Below are 17,413 nucleotides of genomic sequence, written 5' to 3'. Positions count from 1 at the left end.
ACCGTAGAGCCGGTGGGATTGTAAGAATGCGACGGGAGATCATCGTCTGTGAGCGAGAGTGAAACAGAAGTCTGAACCATAAACTTTCCATCCATAATTTGTGACCATAATTTGAGTTTGTGTCTTCGCTCCATACAAATCGTGAAAAAAATATTTTCGCTTGGTCGGAAATCGCGGCGAAAACCGCCTTTTGCGGATAGGGACTCTCCGTTTGAAATTGAATGTGCCGTTATCTCAGGCAGTTATTTTACGCCTCGATACTTATTTGTAACAGTAGCAGATGAGAAGAAAAAACTTATGATGAACTACTCCTATTGAGTTTATTCGTTCCACATTAAAAAAATAGGTTTCTCTTGTTACTAAATAAAAATTGCTTCGTTTATTGTCGAATTAGAGCCAACGTCTTCATGTAGTGTAATTATTAATATAACAGAATTAAGTCACTGTAAGCTGCTTGGTGAACGTCAGACGTTGAAGTGCTTTCAAAGCAAAATAAGGCAAATAAATAATAATAAAAAAGAATCTCACCAACAAACCCAAACGCTCAGCTTCAACCACAACTTCTCCTCCATCTATCTAGTTTACAATTTACTTTTGGTGGTATCCGTTGTTCCGGTAGCCGGTGGCGGACTCGATGCCGTTGCCGTATCTATACCCATCGCGTAGCGGAACTTTCGCCGTCCGTCCAAATAATACATCGCCTCGTGGTACGTCTTGGGCATTATCTTCGGCAATCGTTCAGCGACCGAGTACGTGTAGTAGAAACTGTTGGTCGTCGTTTGCTGTCCAGTGACGGCATCGTACACATCCGCCAGAACGACAATTTCCATATAGTGAAGATCGGTAAAGATGACATGGGCCTGCATGTTCAGCATCGACGAGACGTCTACCGGATGATGGAAGCTAATGTCCGAAATGTGTTCCAGCTTAGGACGACGCTTGGCAAAGTTGTACGCCAATGCCCAGCTCAACTCTAGCGCATTGCGCATCAGAAAGCCGCCAAACACTTTGTTGTGCGCGTTACGATCTTCGGGATGGGAAAACACGATGTTTGCCATGGTGGCATCCTCCATCCATACGTAACCGGGCGGCAGGATACGTTTGTTGAACGCTTTGCTTTTCGTATCGATCGATTTCACGAACAGTTCGTGCACCATGCGCTGTTCGAAGTCGTTCGGTTCCGTCTTGAGCAAATCTTCCTGCTGCATCTGTATGCGTCGTTTTTTGCGTGCTGCACAAGTGAGACAAAATAACAGTATTTTAGAATATCTCCTACATTCACTGAATGTTCACAAGAGCATTCTTACATTCTCCTCCGTCAAAGATTGCTTTCTCCTCTTCGTTAGCAGGCACTAGGGGATTTATGAAGGCTGCCTTGGTGTTGGTAGCGTCTCTAGCGGCCATCAGAAACAGTGCACGGGTAAGCTTGCGCCACTTGCCATGCAGCTTCTGTTCCATCCAGACCACTACCTCCACCGACGTACGGCCTACCCAGCTCACATGGCCGGAAAGCCGAATGTCAGCATCATGCGTTGGCACTAGATCGGTAAAGTCTATTTTGTCAACCAAAACGGTTACAAACGTGTACGGCAATGAAACTCCTTCCGGTAGATCCGGCACGACCACATGCTTATGAACGACCCAAACTGGAAAACGAAAACAATACATACCATTACACGATTTGCACAAACAAAAAAAGCATATCAATATCGCATCAGCTTACCGGCAAACATGTCCATATCTTCCATCAACCGACCAACGCGAACGTTTCCCATGAAACCGACGTACTTGTCCTTGAGAATTTTATCTGTTGTCAGCGGAATTATGGCCGATGTAAATGAATCCTGCATACTGCGGGGCGGCAGGGCACTGACCGATTGCGGCACGTACTTTACCAAATGTTCGCGGGTGCTCACGAACGGCGTGTACCCGACTTCGATTCCAAGCTTTTGTATTATCGTTTGTTTTACTAAAAGAAAAAGAGAAAGAGACAATTTTACACCACACAGAAAGTGACCACAGCCAACCGGGATTATTTTAGTCCGATAGTAAACGGCACAAAACCGGCCAGTCATCGTTCGGGTTCAGGGTCAAAGTCTAGCATTTCGGAATCAGAAGCGCACCGTTTCCTCCGAAGGCGTAAACATATCTTATGACATCACCGGATTCCATCCCTTCCCACCATCTACGTACCATCGTTCATCGTCCCGGCCGTACACTCCAAATCACCACGCAAATAGTTAATGCTGGAATACATCCTGGAGGAAAAAGAAAGCAAACGTCTTACTATGTAACGTCGAGCGAGTTTTACGCACGTTCGCTTCAGTGCACGTTTTAATTACCTATGACCGCCTAACGTCACTGGAGAGGCCCTTGTTTTCGTATCACTTATCAGCGCGTTGGCCGTGGCGACATTTGCGATGCGTTGGTATTGGACGGCTCCGTATCGTTTCGGTTGCAGACTGGCACAAAATTGTCGCTGCACAATATTCTGCAAACCACCAAATCGAACTCTGGTTGCAATCATCTTGCTGGCCAATCTTCCGCAGCGACGAACAACTTGCTATGTATCTCAAATTCACGAGGTTACTGATGAGTAAGCAGAGCTTTTCTAATGAGACGCGCACTGTTTTCTCCCACCAGTGGGGTTTGTTTACGATTTTTTTCCTTTTTTTCAGCAGCACTGACAGCCGCTCTATCCACCTATGAGTTTGAGAAATTCATTTTGTTGGCAATATTTCTTATCTATTTTTTAGACTATCTTGTTGATGAGATGTTCTTAGATTTTCTTTAAATGCTCTGTATTGTGTAGTGGAAACAGAATAAAAATCCAATCACCCGGAAAACGCGATTTTAATTTACCGAACGAAACACCGACCCTTTTGTATATTCTTTCGTTAAGTCTACCGGTGACATTCTTCTGACAGCTGTCTTCCTGCGGATGATTCGAAGCGATACTCGACGAAAGAAAAAATACACACAAAATCTGTGTTCCCTATATTTTCGGAACAAACTACACCTGTTTATTATATTTATTCACATCTCTTGAATGTTGTGCATCGTCGCATCGTAGATAGACTGGTTTTGTAAACATCTGCCTGCCGGCCAGACCTGCTAGTGCAGCAGTGGCCCGGGAAAGATGCTTCCGGCCACGGGATTGTTTCGGACCATTAATTGTCCCTTCTACGAGAAAGATCTCTGCACCAGGCCGTTCTGCCACTTCAAGCACGCAAAAACAGGTAATTAACGGCTGCCGGCGTGCGTTACACCATGTCCTCCAGCTCGTCACCATCATTTCATTCGTAATTGCAGTTCCACCTCCGGTTGTGAAATACAGTGCCACTCCGAAAAGCCTGCTCAGCCAACCGGGAGTGACGGACCAAACCGATGGAGGAGCAGACCCGATCGTACGAAAGAAGCCCAAGCTGGAATACATCCCCGTGTCCACCGTTGCTCCGAAGTATATTCCGTCCAGCGCTGCAAAACCGCCACTGCAGCCAAACAATACGAATGGCGAAAGAGTACCAGAAACTGATTCGACCGAAAGCAACGATCAATCGACCGCAGCAGTACCAGATAAGCCAAAACAACCGCAAGATGATACGGTCAAGGAGGCACCACAGGTGGAGACGGATGACGTTTCTGTCAGCAAACCAGCAGCGGAAAAGGGCACAGAAAAGAAGGATGTTGTGGATGCAGCAAAGAAGCAAGAAAAGGGCGAGAATGGTGTGGCAAAATCCCCCGTTGAGAAGAAATCATCAGAGGAAACGAAACATCACAGCAGCTCTTCGAAGCACCATCACTTGTCGACCAGTGATGCCGATCGGAAAAAAGACTCCAGCCACCGTAGTCACAGCTCTAGTTCCCGGTCGAAATCTTCATCCTCATCGCACGACAAAAAGCATCGATCATCCGAATCATCTAGCAAAGAGAAATCCAGCAGCAGCAGCACCGCCACCACCACTAGCAGTAGCAGTAGCAGTAGCAGTAAAAACAAACATCGAGATAAAGAAAAGGAAAGTTCCAGAAGCCACTCGTCGAAACATTCCTCGGACCGGGATCGGCATCGAAGCTCATCGGAAAAGGAGCGATCGCACAGTAAAAGCAGCTCTTCCAAGAGCAGCAGCAGCAAGAGTAAAAGCAGCACCAGTAATAGTAATAATAGCAGTAGCAGCAGGAAAAAGGAACACCACAGCAGCACATCGTCCTCCTCTTCGTCGGCCAAATCGTCCAGCAAATCTGGCGCAACGGAGAAAACTGCTGCACCGGAACCCAAACGTACGCCGGCGCTCGAGGAAGAAATCTACCAAGAGCTGATAAACAATCCGCCGAGCGACATCGATATCGACAGTGACGAGGACGACGTGATGCAGCAGTGTAAAATGATCTTTGAAGAGTACGAAGCGGACGAACCGAAAGCTCAGCAGGAGGAAACCAAATCGAACGGGCAGGTTGATCTGATAGACATGTTCGCGGATAAGTACTACGATGACAATCGGAAGAAGCGCGTTGCATACGATAACGCTACCACATCGAAGCTAACGCCGGTGGTAGAGAAGAAAACAAACCATATGCAAAATGCAATCAAAGTAGGTATCGATGCATCGAACCCGTTCCAAAAGACGGGTCAATGCATCTAGTATGCTGCACCGTATGTTAACCTCTTTTTTCTTTACTTTGCAGTCGGTCTATCTGCGACAGGAGATCGTACGAAAGCAACAGGAGGAGCTGGCGGCGAGAAAGCGAGCTGAGGAGGAATTGAAACGGCAAGTCGAGGAGGAAACCCGTAAAGCGATGTCAAAACCCGCCGTTATCCCGCCTCCCAGCAATGGAACGTCCATTTTACCGGTCAGCACTAACGTGTTCTACAACAAATCTCCCGAAACGAGTGTCACCACGCCCAAAAGTAAGCGCTTTACTTGCACTATCACGCCCGCACAACACAGTTCAGTACAGGAAAGTGTTCTTTTTTCCAGGTCGGTTTACACCCGCCGTCAATGTGCTCGCCTTCCAGAGGGCGAAGGAAAAGATTGAGCAGCTGAAAAAGAATCAGTCGCCGTACACGCCCGCCCAAACAGCTCCCAAGACGGGAGCACGCGTAGCCCATGCCGGATCGGTGCTGGCGTCAAAGGCGGCTGCTGCGCCGGCGGCACAAGCACCGCCGATACTGGAACCGGCGTCGAGCAAAATATCGTACAACATTCGGATGCAGTATTACGGGCTAATGGTGAAGCACTGTTTGAACATTTACCCCACCAATGAGGATGCCTGGGAACGCGCACAAACGGAAGAATTGGCGGTGATGAAGAAATGCAGCACCGCCATGATTTACAAAAGCAGTGCGCTACTAACCATCAACAAGCTGCGCAAAGAGGCGCTCGAAACAGGGAATGAAGCAGCAGACAAGTATGTTCCAATTAATCTAGTTGATTGTTGTTGATATTTGAGTATCGCATTTTGTTTTATGTTCTTGTAGGAACAAAACCGTATCACACGATGTCATATTGGCTGGAAAAATGGTACACAACATATCCTGGAGTGTCAACAAGAAATTGTACGATTTTTACCATTATTTTGCTAATTTAAAATTGCGGCATCTTTTGACACATTCTCGTAACGGTGTTTTCCGTTTAAAAATTCACTGTCAAAATATTCCGCAAATTCTTCATTCCGCAACAACAAAAAAACTTCCCTAATCGCAATCGTTTCTACTTTTAGGAAAACGGAAGTTAAAACATCCGCATACACAATCGACAATGCACCCAGCACCGTGGCGTACAAAATGATCCACGAGTGCAAGCTGACAGAGGAGCAAATGCGTGCGAATGGCTTCCCTCGTGCCACCGAGGTTGCCGGAAAGGCTAAAATATTCACCCCGAAACCATCGCGGCCACCGAACGAAAACGAACGCTACTGTTCCCGCTGCTCCAAAGTGTACAACCTGGAAACGTACGATGAGCCACAGGTGGACGCGTGTAACTATCATCCGAAGAGCACGTGCTACCGGCGCGGCTTTGCGGACAATCTGCACAACTGCTGCCAGCAACCGTCCGGGACGCCCGGCTGCATGTATGCAAACTATCACGTGTCCAGCTTCATGGACTATGACAATCTAACCGGGTTCGTGAAAACGATCGCCCCGGCCGAAGGCTACGAACCGTCGAAGAAGGATATATTCGCGCTCGATTGTGAAATGTGCTACACCACGGCCGGGTTAGAATTGACACGCGTTACCGTGGTCGATATTAACGAAAAGACTGTCTACGATACGCTCGTGAAGCCGTTGAATCGAGTAGTTGATTACAACACAAGGTAACAGTGAGGGCAAGCTGCCGTAATCCATGGCATTATACTTACATTTTGTGATCAACAACCATATTTTGACTATTTGTTACAGATTTTCGGGCATCACAGAGGAAATGTTGCGTAAAACTACCACAACGCTGTACAACGTGCAAGCCGTGCTACTGTCCATGTTTAATGCGGAAACCATTCTCATCGGACACAGCCTGGAAAGTGACTTTAAAGCGCTCAAGTTGATACACGACGTGGTGGTCGATACGTCCGTGCTGTACCCCCACAAGATGGGTCCACCGAAGAAGCGCGCGCTGAAAACACTGTGCATAGAGAATCTGAAGAAAATTATTCAAGAAAATGGTAATCATTTCGAGACTGACTATAATCTCTATGAGTATCTGAGTTAAAATGTCTTTTTATTTTGCGTTTCTTTCCACCAGATGCTGGACACGACAGTGCGGAAGATTCTGTTGTCTGCATCCAACTGATCAAACACTACCTGCGTAATCGCATTCTATGATCGATGCGTTCCCAAATTGAAATGCGCAAAACAGCACGCATGGTGCATGCGTTTTCATGCGTGTGCGCTCGCACGGCATCGGCAACAAATTGTGGCGCCACTCGCGATTCTCACAAACAAATTAAGGTAGTATGCTCGCGGCTACCAATCCTGAACATCGATATTTATTTGTACATGCTCAACGTTTTGATAATGTACAACGTGTTAGTTCGTTGAACGTAATTGAACTATCAATAAATTATTGTCAACCCTCTACTGCCTTACGTAAGAATAGAATGCATGGTAATGTGGCTGCACAGTACGCCGCATCATATGAATCTTTGACCAAAAATCAGCAATAAAAAAACACACACAGTACTATGTGGAGCAAATAACAAGCATCTTAGCCTTTTTTCGGACCCCACTAATGGAATTACCAATGATGCATATTTTCGACATTTTTTTTTATTTTATTTTTGGTTTAATCTACAACGCTTGTAAGCTATCTGCTTGCTGCTACGCTACGCTTATTTGTACTTTGGAAATGCTAGCATTCATACTGGAAACGGGAATGTACACAGAAGGAGCAGTCAACCGGTCTGATGTAGAACAGCACAAGCCGACCATCCGCTCAGAACACCATCACTAGATTCTGCAGCAATCGCAGCGGGGAAGTAGTGCAGACGTTACGCTTCCGCGGACAGTAGTACCGACGAAGACACTTTGACAGCGACAGATCGCAATGGCACAGCCGGGATGCACACGAACCTGGACCACCCCATTCGCCGTGATCGATTGCTGGAAAACAGAACACAAATAACCAGTCAGCCAATAGTTAATAAGGCATCAGTTTTTTTTTTGCGTTATCTATACATACCACACAACGGACGGCCCCGGTAGCACTTCCAAAGGTACGGCACGAAGTACTCCAAAAACATCGGACAGCTGGCGGTGCTGTAGCAGTAGTCATGCATCTTGCAGCAGCGATCAATCCCATCCAGCGCTTGGCCGGATCCCAAAAAGCCACAGTAGCACCCGTAGCCCTTGTAGATGAGGGGATCACACCCGGTGGCACATTTGATCATCGAGTAGAGATTGTACACGCCACGCTTTGCGCGGCCATCGCGAGACGATTGGACTTCCACCTTGAGCGGATCCTCTTGTTCCGTTTCGTTGCTAGTAAGACAATAAAGAGTTGTTTAAAATATGACATGCTATGGTTTGGACAATAATGTATGCAGTTTGAAAGAAGTCGCTAGAAGTTGAATTTTCCGCGATCGGTGAGGTTTGCTTTAACGACCAAATTAGAAGAAGACGCGCAACCGGATGCAGTGTATCAAAATTAGAAGCGAAATCTTTGGGACCAAAATCCTTGTGTCCCTGACTACAAAGGCATGACGATGTGTGGCAATTTCAAGGCCACTGTGTAGATAAGCTCGGTTACAGTTGAGCGAATTTAACCAACCGATGCATATTTATATCAGTCATATAGGGCGATTAGCCAACGCACTGTGGTGTACCATGAAGATGAGTAATACATCGCAATCCACAGCCGAATAGGCGACGCCAAGACGAGCAGATAGTTGAACGCATTAGATAGAGTAATACATGCTCCTCGGACCTCAATGCTTCCAAAATTGATATTTTAGATTGTTGGTTACAATGAACTTTACAAAATATGGCTAGCGACTTATATCATGTTCCAGCTTTAACGCGAACCACTCGGTTAGCATGGAACATTCCTTGACCAAACCCGCAATGCGCGGATATCCGTGGACCACTTGAGAGGCACCAGTGTGTGGCGATTATGTTGCTGCTCCTACCAAACAACAACCCGCATTGCGTAAGTCATCACGATGTTGATGCTGCCTCGCTATATAGAATCGCTACAAAACGACTACAAACTGCCAGTGCCCTCTCCCGCCATCATTACACCGTCCTGGCCCATCGGACGGGTGCGCCGGTGAGCTGATGATCAACATAGACAATGGTTGCCCGTGCCAATCCGCGAAAATAGTCAAAAGCAACATCGGTGGAACAAGTGCGTGAACAAGTGTCTGAACATGCGTAAGATGGAAAAGAAAGCGCAACATATGGCGGTTGTGTTAGTCGTCCATGCCGTTAATTCGTGTAAATGAAAGTGAAACAGTGAGAACCGAGTCCGAGAGTCACTCATCATATGCGAGGAGAAATAATCCAAATGAGCGTTAAACAAACAACTTCTGCTTTTTTGTGGCGGAATGTGCGCCTCTACTCGTACGTCTGGGTATCTTTCATACGCGCGGGATTTCTTTCCGCATCTTTGCGCGGGCTGCGCGCCAACGGACTGCAAACAAGTTCGTGCCGTGAGGAAATGGGTTCCGCACACTACGCACGCGAGAAAAACGCGCGACACAAGCGGCCCGGTACCCCTTACACCTTCTGCCCTACATTGGCGAAAGCCGACCATGACTGACCGACCGACTGAGCGTGTGTTACTGCATCACACTGACTTACTTACGGGAGTGCACTCTTTATCAGAAGACCCAGTTGTGGGCTCTTTCATTTTCATCTTCGCTTCACTTTCCACCGGGCGGTGCGGTTTGGCGGTGCGCACCTTACGCAATCCCTCAGAGTCTTCAGAGTGCGGGTTAATTGCCCGACAGAAAGTACCGACAATGGTCATCACGCTGGCAGACCCAGCTAGGGAGCAAAACAATGCCCGAGCGCCCCAACCATAACGTCTCGTACAACATCGCACTCCACACTTACCTCCAGCGCCACTTGGTCGAGTGTCCGAAGGGATTGTTGGCCCGCGCAATGAACACATCCTCGTCCCGGTGCGCATCGCGACTATTCGTGATGGGCCACTTGATGCGTGCGTTGCTCCCGTTGGTGCGCTTGTAGATTTCCTGCAGCTTCACGCCAACGTCCTCGCTCAGCAGGACGCCGGTCTGTTTGTAGCGGGCGGCGGCACTGGCAACTACCGTCTGGTTAACGGTCGCCTTCGACGCCGGTCCGAGGGCAGCCGTCGGCCGACCGGACGGTAGCTGCTGAGCTGCATTGAAACTAGCCTGCAGTTGCGTCGTCTGCGGGGCGAACGTTGTTTTCGGCCTGGACAAAAAGAGAAGAGTTTGAAGTGACGATCACACTACACGCAGCCGGGCACGTGGGAACTCACTTTTCCAGCACGGGATGGTCGAAACGGTGGCCATGGTTTTCACGCAACCCGCCAGCCCATCCCTCGAGCCCAAGATCATCCCACCCGATGGTGGGCGTGTGTTTGTACGCGTAGGGCGTAAACAGAGCGGTGGACGATGTTCGCCCAGCCGTCGAAGCGGACTTGCGCATGCTTTCCTTCAGCATGCGACGATTTTCCTCCTCCTCCAGGTCCCGGTTCAGCTCGTCCATAAACTTGATAAAGTTGCGCTCCGTGCGCACATTCTCCTCGACCACCTTCCGCGTGCCATCGTCCATGGTGTCCTTGTCCAGGTGGTCGAAAATTTTCTTCTCCAGCTGCATGTCGCTGCCGGGACCGGCGACAATGCTGGCCCCCGTCCGGTTCGGCCTCCCGCTGAACTTGTTGATGGTGGTTACGTTCGGGAATTCGGCCTCCTCGAAGTCACTGCGCTGGTAGATGAGCTTGCGCACGTGGTTCTTGCCTTCCATCGGGAGCAGGAAGACGTACGTGGGGTTTAGGTTGTCCACGTTGAACAGCGACAGTAGATAGCTGTCCAGGGTGCTATTTTCTTCTCGAATGTTTAGTATGCGCTTGATGTGGCTTTTCATCTTGGTCGGCCCGAACGGTCCTGCATGGTACCGGTGCGCGTGGTGATGCGCGTACATTGATTCCGTCGAGGGTGGCAGCGGGAAGATATCTGTATGTTGGGGAAGATCTTATCATTTCTTTTGAATTCGCGGCTATTTAGGTTTAACATAAATTCAATGTATGCATATGCAGCAACATATCGTATACAGCAACGTATACTTCACCGAATTGTCCTAAAACGAACTAATTTCACATCAATTTCCCGAGAAGTTTGGTCTACAACCTGCACTGCATTAAAATTACAAAACCTTTCACTAATGCTGGTGGCAGGACAAATCGGTAACATTTTCCTCATTTCCTCCACCCAATAAGATCTACACACACACACATCAACACACTTACCTACGGTAACGGCACCAACAGTGTAATGACCACCGGCAATCAGACACCCCAGCACTAAAGGCACCATCCACGCCCGTAATGAGCCATGGCGCGTTATTAAATTCACACAATTCGTCATAATGTTGCCGATCAACAATTACTCTACGAATGACCGAGCTCGGAAGGGTTCGCTATTGCATAAGGGTAAGCCTTTCCTTCACCGCACTGCACTTGTGTTCGCCGCGTTACCGTCACAGACTATTCGGAACCCGTCCGGAATGCGTACGATCCGTCGTCAGGTGTGCACTCTCTACACGTTTGCGATCATGTCTATCGAGCCTCTTATCGGATGCGCCGTCGCGATACGATACGTTTCCAGTCTGACCGCAGTCTGCACGGCGCTTGCAAAGAAGTGAACCGTTGCCACCAACCTGCCGCACGGTACTGAGCAAGGCGCTGGTAATGCTGCTCCGATCCAAGGCCTCACGCGCACGCTGCTCTTGAACGACGGACGTGCGCACGGTTTCCATTTCCCTCCTGAGGTGATCTGAGACGGTTTCCCCACCCGGGCGGATTAAGAGGAGCAAATAAAAACTACCCCGTGCTCTACCTCAAGCTGCCTTTGAGATGCACTTGATGTGTACACTCATGCACTTTCATGCGCTTTCCGCGTAAACATGAATTTTGGGTTTTTTTATGTTGTGCGTTGTTTTACTTTTTTCAACACTTGCCATCAGGATGCCACCCTGAATACTAATAGGCGGCACGGCACGTTAACTTCCGTTAGAGGGCGCTGCTACGATTTCGCCAAGTTCACTCACGTTTGACCTTCGGCATTAACCGTTATGGGTATTATTGAATTTGAAATTCCCGCTAGAAAGGCCTTCCTTGGGATCCCAGCAAATGGTTGGTACCAAAAAGCCCGGAAGTCCCGCCGATCCACGTAGGCGCCCGCCGTATGCTTCGGAAGACATTTCCTGAACCAATTCTAATTCACTCAACGTTAGCAGCAATAAATCTGTCCAGCTGGTGTGTCCCGGCGCCAAAGAAATTCGCACCGGCAGGTGCCCAGGGCACGTGGCAGCCGGGCTGCCGTAACTCGCCAGGCGCGTGCTCTTGTTACAAATTTATAATCGCCATCGCTCGCGAGAGGAAACGTGCACATGAAAATCGTAAGTTATCCAATTACCCGCCCGTCTCCAAATCAAACATCAAACCGCCCTCCTCATAATGCTCATAATGGCGCTAGTTCCGCTTCACCTGGAACTTCACGGGTTTGTAACGCCCGTGCGTGTGTGTATTTGTGGAGTTTGAAGTCAACGCTGGCTCGCCTCCTAGATCATACGCTCGAGACACGGGGTACCCAGTCTCCATCTACCAAACCGTGATTGCGGAAAGAGCGCCAACGAGTGCTGCGGCATTTTCTTGGGTCGCCAGCAGCGTTTCGCGGAAAACTCGTTCATCTTCGCTGCACGATGGTGGGGAGTTGGACGCGCACCCGGCCCCCCGCGCGCGTTTTGTTTTGCGTACCGTCCTGCTGTCGCCGTTGTTCCGGCAGCATCTCTCGGGCCGGGTCGTGCCCATACATCAGCAACCGTCTCGTCTTTGTTTGTCTTGATTTGGCCCACTCCTGGTCGCGCACTGCTGTTGCGTAATGGGCTTAATTCGAATTAAACCGGCGTGCGCCAACCAGTTTCCATGCGTTTTGCGTTCCCTTTCGGGTGTGCTTGCTGCTTTCTTCTCCCCTTCATTCACGGCTATCATATTCGCATGGAGGGAAAAGTTGCCCCACTGAACGTTGCCTGAACGTTCGTGAGTGTACATCACGGTTTTGGGACGAATGGGGTGCAGCTGCACGACAGCGGCGAGGGGCCAGGAAATACACTGTTGCTGTGAGTGTACGGGAACTGGTTTACTTTTTGTATCTGCGAGAGGTTAGCGTGAGACTGCGCAAATATAGGTTGATAGTGCGAAAAGTACAAGTTTCAGTTCGCGGGCTCCATTTAATAAATTGTCCGTCTAATAGCTGTTTGAATGGCTGCGCACGGGGCGAGCTAATCTTGTCGGTTAATTGAAATTGACACATTATCACAACAACCAAGCGAGAGTGTTTTAAGACGATTGAGGATCTGGTTGACTTAGAAAGCATGTCGCAAATGCTACACAAAAATACATAAAATTCCTAACGACCAATCAAAATGCACCTCTAATGCAACAAACTTCCAAAAACCAGTCATTTAAATTTAAAGTATTTTATTGATAAGAATATTGTAAGTCATGTCGACACATGACATGAGACACAGCACACCCACCGTTCCCGCTTCCCCCGTTGATTAGCTTCTTCCGGCGGACGAGTTTCGCGTCGTGTTCTTTCGCGAGCTACGCTTGTGCGTGCTTCGGTCGCTGTCCCGGTCCTTCATCGCTTTCGGGTCCATCCCCGTCTCGATGATGGAACTGCTTTCCCGCATCAGCAGGCTGGCCGCAGCCGGCGAACAGAGATCATTCCGATTCAGCATGATCGCATTGGTGCACATGAGCAGTAAGTCGCGCTGAAACTCGGCCGTCGTCCGAATGTTCCCGTTCTCGATGTTGCGCTTGATCTGCGGCAAATCCATCGGCCGGTAGATCAGGTGCGCCGTTTGATCCTCTGGCAGTGGTTTCTGGAACGCAGCCGCGTTCTTCGACGACGCGATCTTCGAGTAAACCGCCAGTATAGACTTCTTCCACACCCGGTAGTCCCGATCCTCGCTCGAGGCGGGCGAACCCGGTATCGAGTCCATCACCGGCGTGGACGAGTAGCTTCGTTTCATTTTCTCGCTCGGCTCATCGTCCTGCACCACGAACGGGCTTTCCGAGCGATCGCGATCGCGCAGCTTCCGCAGCGAACGGCCCTCTGTTTCCTCGCTTCGCGAATGTCCCGCCAGGTCGTCGCGCAGCTTCTGTGCCTCGTCGGCCAGCCGGCGCCGCGAATAGTCGCGCTTCGCCTTGCCGATCTTCATCTCGATCAGTGAATCGTCATCGGTATCCGTCACCGTCAGCACGGGATCATCAGCGGGCGGTTTTTTCACCGGGGGCTCCACTTCTTTCACCTCCTCCGGTTCCTCGATCGTTTCCTGCGCATCGACAAACACCTCATCCTCCGATACGTGCTTCTCCTCTTTGGCCTTCCTGGTCGACAGCTGGACGATCGGTTCCTCGTCGTCCTTAAAGTCGTACTCGGCGGCAAGCTTTTCCATCGCTTCCTTCTTTGCCTTCGCCTCATCGGTGCATGGGGAGCTGGGTTCAACTTTCACTGCTTCCGATTTCACATCCTTCGGCAAAGCATTCGTGTCCGGAGGTGTGCGCTTTTCTGGCTCCGGAGCTGCTGGCAACGGTTTACTAGCCACCGATTCGATGCCCTCTTTCGGAGATGCTTTATCATGACTCGCGGGCGCACTTTCCGACGTAACCTCTAGCGATGCTAGCGGTTTGTCGTCGGAATCTTCATCCTCCTCCATCGCTGTGGGTCCATCGTTCGGACTGACCCTACCGTCTCGCTCCTCAAACTCTTCCTCTTCCTTGGCAGAATCTGACACGACAATCACACTTTCCGGCTGCTCTTGGCCGCTCGACTCTTCGCCGGTGTCTTTGTTGTCGTCACTGGACGGATCATTCGTAGCTGGAGAATTACTGGTACTGTCCTCGATGGGAATTATTTCCACCTTAGCGTCGCTCGCCTCTTGACTCGCTTGCTCATTCGCGGGTTGTGCAACAGTCGACTGCTGATCGACAGTTAACTTTTCGCTCGAAACTGTATCTTTCACATCCCCATTCGTGCCTTCCTCCTTTAGCGTAGTCGAACTTTTACTGGCCTCCGGCACTGGTGGTGGTGGTGCTGCTGCTGCCGCTGCTGCTGCCGCTGTTGCTACTGGCACTGCTACCACAGGAGTGGCGGATGAAGCGATTGTTGGTGGAGATTTAGGACGTTCCACCGAGGGTGCCTCGTTTTTTGAAGCCGTTTCAGCAACATTTTCCTCCACCATTTCCGCCATCGACACGTCTTCCGTGTCCGCCATCAGTCCGATGTCCTTATCCTTCAAGTTGTCTTCCTCCATGATTGAATCGACTACATTCTTCAGATCGACGTCCTCCAGTATCATGCCACTCTCTTCATTTAAAATCTCATCCAAATCGTCCGGAATCAGATCTTCCAACACGTCCATCAGATCCTTCGCGGGATCTGCGTTGTCTTCGCTGTCCATCTCTGTGAAGAGCGCTTCGGACTTTGGCCCGCTTGACTCGTCCGTTTTAGATGCTGTGGCACCTTCCATATTGCTGCCATCTTCCTTAATTTCCAATTTTATGGTCTGCGGTTCTTTTCCATCGAACATGTTTGTGGATGCGGCGATAGCTTCCTGCTTGATGGTAACACCAAGCTGCGCATCCAGCTCATTCCCGCTAAGTGATCCAGCAGCACTGGCTGCCGTTGAGGAAGTCGCTTTGACGGAGCTTCCCGTACCACCTGTAAGCAGATTTGTGATGGTTGGCGATGCTACCGTCCGTTGTCCCGTGGATGACGAATTTGCCGATACACCGGAACCCCTTGCCTCGCCGGATGTTTTCAGCAGAGACGTTAGCAAAGGAGAAGTGCCGGACTTGCATGACCCTTGACTGTCCTCGTCGGTTTCGTCCTTAATTTTTATCGGTGGCGTGGGTGCTTTAGTAGCCGTCGGCGAGTTCGGGTACATCGGACGCCACTGACGCTCGAGCTCGAGCTTCTTCTCCTCCCGCTCCTTCAGCCATTGGGCGTGCTGTATCTGTTCCTTCTCCTTCTGTGCCTTTTCCTGCTCGATCTGTTTCCACATTTCGCGCAACTTTTTCTCATCCGTAACACCGCTCTGTATCAGTATGATGTCCTCCTTTACCTTGATGTACTGCTGCGTTTCCTCCTGGATCGTTTTCTTCAGCTCGATTATGCGCTCCTGCGTTAACTTCCGGAGGATGGATTCGCCCGGCGTTTCGACCGCCGCAACGCCGTCCCGCTCGGAAGCGGTCCGTTTCTTACGCTTCGGCGTTTCGACATTCTCCAGCAGCTTGCCGTACTGGGCGGCACAGGACTTCTGCGCAAACCAATCGTTCGGTCGGTTCGCACCGCACAGCATCTTCAGCGACCGGCTCACCGACATCCAGTTCTGGTCGCCGCTGCACGCAACCGACGAGGCGAGGCAGAGTTTCTCCCTGGTCGACCACTTATCCAGCGGCACCCGCTTCATCTGCAGCCGCTCCTGTATCGAACTCATGGCTGCAAAGAAAAGTGATTGTTGTAAGCTTTGCGGATACCTGCGGCCATCCGCACTGCTACATTCCACTCACTTCCGTCCGCTATTTCGCTCTGGCACAGGCAAGTTCGATCTTCCGCCGTAGTATCTGCACTATTATAACATTTTCCACGCACTATCGAATACGAAATAATGGCCCTTGAATGCTGATTTCACCCAAAAATAAGGTAAATAGCAAAACAAAAACTATTTCTGTAGCCCGACGCCGCAAAACGTAAACAAGAAAACGCGCTAGGCAAAGCGACGGAAGAAATTATTGCCTTTCGCTCACTTTTTCATGTCTTCTCCCTTCGACCTACTGCAAATCTGTCAAGCAGCTAGTCGAGCTACCCATCCCTGGCTCCGCTTCCTACCCATCCCATGAGCGCACTGACCAAGGTTTAGATGTGTTGGCAGAGTGACCAGAAATACCTATTTATCTGTATTCCTACCGATTTTTGATATGCCTACCGATTCACAGATAACCACCCTAAAACTACCGATTTTTCATTTATGCTACCGAAATTCACAAATTTTCTCATAATACCGACCGAAAGGTCATAAAACCATTTCCCTAATGATTTAATGCATTAAACTCCATATAAAATATGGAAATCATCAGCGATCAGGGCCAGAAGTTCAACACTGACAACTAAGGCCCGTGTCTGTACTTCATGCGATGAAATTGGACGTGCTGGTAATACAAATTGAAACTCCTACCGAAAACTACTGATAAAATGTTGACACTCCTACCGAAAACCGTCAAAAAAAATCTGGCCACACTGGCATCAGATAGCTGCTCGACAATTCCGTCATTCGAACAGAACCGTCCAATAGAGGACGCTACGAGGAAAATTATGTACAGGTAAACCCCGACTTTTGGTCTCGTAGTACAGTCGTCAACTCGTACGACTTAACAACATGCCCGTCATGGGTTCAATCCCCAAATAGACCCCGCCATACGTAGGATTGACTATCCTGCCATGGGGGGAAATCAATTATTCACTGAAAGCCAAAAGCCCACAAGTGATACAGGCAGGCCTTGACCGGCAATGGTTGTTGAGCCAAAGAAGAAGAAACCCCGACATACGCAAATTTTGGCCGCAAATTTCTTGGCCGCAAATTTGGTGGTCGCAAACTTATTGGTCGCAAACTTCTTGAACGCAAATATCTTGATGGCAAACTTCTTGT

General features: G+C 49.4%; 4 protein-coding genes across 4 annotated transcripts; 1 reads left to right on the top strand and 3 right to left on the bottom strand.

The window, feature by feature from the left end:
- Positions 1–347: 347 nt before the first annotated feature.
- Positions 348–2,653, bottom strand: LOC120905259 (acyl-coenzyme A thioesterase 9, mitochondrial-like). The gene is made up of 5 exons (XM_040316162.1): positions 2,343–2,653; positions 2,194–2,258; positions 1,724–1,969; positions 1,308–1,646; positions 348–1,231 (listed from the first exon to the last, which is right to left on the bottom strand). The coding sequence occupies exons 1-5, from the start codon at positions 2,525–2,527 to the stop codon at positions 582–584; spliced, it is 1,485 nt and encodes a 494-aa protein (XP_040172096.1). The 5' UTR covers positions 2,528–2,653; the 3' UTR covers positions 348–581.
- A 306-nt stretch (positions 2,654–2,959) lies between these two features.
- On the top strand, positions 2,960–7,072 carry LOC120905237 (RNA exonuclease 1 homolog). Its single transcript, XM_040316131.1, has 8 exons — positions 2,960–3,239; positions 3,313–4,589; positions 4,684–4,906; positions 4,977–5,406; positions 5,477–5,554; positions 5,719–6,312; positions 6,398–6,657; positions 6,738–7,072. The coding sequence occupies exons 1-8, from the start codon at positions 3,140–3,142 to the stop codon at positions 6,815–6,817; spliced, it is 3,042 nt and encodes a 1,013-aa protein (XP_040172065.1). The 5' UTR covers positions 2,960–3,139; the 3' UTR covers positions 6,818–7,072.
- Positions 7,073–7,243: 171 nt separating this feature from the next.
- On the bottom strand, positions 7,244–13,047 carry LOC120905249. The gene is made up of 5 exons (XM_040316159.1): positions 10,947–13,047; positions 9,957–10,653; positions 9,548–9,889; positions 7,674–7,972; positions 7,244–7,594 (listed from the first exon to the last, which is right to left on the bottom strand). The coding sequence occupies exons 1-5, from the start codon at positions 11,062–11,064 to the stop codon at positions 7,428–7,430; spliced, it is 1,623 nt and encodes a 540-aa protein (XP_040172093.1). The 5' UTR covers positions 11,065–13,047; the 3' UTR covers positions 7,244–7,427.
- A 111-nt stretch (positions 13,048–13,158) lies between these two features.
- On the bottom strand, positions 13,159–16,563 carry LOC120905247 (bromodomain-containing protein 8-like). The gene is made up of 2 exons (XM_040316144.1): positions 16,278–16,563; positions 13,159–16,206 (listed from the first exon to the last, which is right to left on the bottom strand). Exon 2 carries the CDS (start codon positions 16,202–16,204, stop codon positions 13,259–13,261), a length of 2,946 nt encoding a protein of 981 aa, XP_040172078.1. The 5' UTR covers positions 16,205–16,206; positions 16,278–16,563; the 3' UTR covers positions 13,159–13,258.
- Positions 16,564–17,413: the final 850 nt, after the last annotated feature.

This window comes from Anopheles arabiensis, chromosome 2, assembly GCF_016920715.1.
Source record: "Anopheles arabiensis isolate DONGOLA chromosome 2, AaraD3, whole genome shotgun sequence".
In the NCBI taxonomy this organism is placed as follows: Eukaryota; Metazoa; Arthropoda; class Insecta; order Diptera; family Culicidae; genus Anopheles; species Anopheles arabiensis.
This window is presented reverse-complemented; position numbering and strand designations above follow the sequence as displayed.

Bases quoted from the DNA above. Each gene is read 5' to 3' on its own strand.
- LOC120905259 (XM_040316162.1), bottom strand. From the start codon at position 2,527: ATGATTGCAACCAGAGTTCGATTTGGTGGTTTGCAGAATATTGTGCAG. The intron at 2,259-2,342 runs GTAATTAAAACG...TTTTTCCTCCAG, and splicing joins GTGACGTTAGGCGGTCATAG to GATGTATTCCAGCATTAACT. The intron at 1,232-1,307 runs GTAAGAATGCTC...TCACTTGTGCAG, and splicing joins AATCTTTGACGGAGGAGAAT to CACGCAAAAAACGACGCATA.
- LOC120905237 (XM_040316131.1), top strand. From the start codon at position 3,140: ATGCTTCCGGCCACGGGATTGTTTCGGACCATTAATTGTCCCTTCTAC. The intron at 3,240-3,312 runs GTAATTAACGGC...TCGTAATTGCAG, and splicing joins CTTCAAGCACGCAAAAACAG to TTCCACCTCCGGTTGTGAAA. The intron at 4,590-4,683 runs GTAGGTATCGAT...TTTACTTTGCAG, and splicing joins ATATGCAAAATGCAATCAAA to TCGGTCTATCTGCGACAGGA.
- LOC120905249 (XM_040316159.1), bottom strand. From the start codon at position 11,064: ATGACGAATTGTGTGAATTTAATAACGCGCCATGGCTCATTACGGGCG. The intron at 9,890-9,956 runs GTGAGTTCCCAC...CTTTTTGTCCAG, and splicing joins GACCATCCCGTGCTGGAAAA to GCCGAAAACAACGTTCGCCC. The intron at 7,973-9,547 runs GTAAGTGTGGAG...TTGTCTTACTAG, and splicing joins TCGACCAAGTGGCGCTGGAG to CAACGAAACGGAACAAGAGG.
- LOC120905247 (XM_040316144.1), bottom strand. From the start codon at position 16,204: ATGAGTTCGATACAGGAGCGGCTGCAGATGAAGCGGGTGCCGCTGGAT.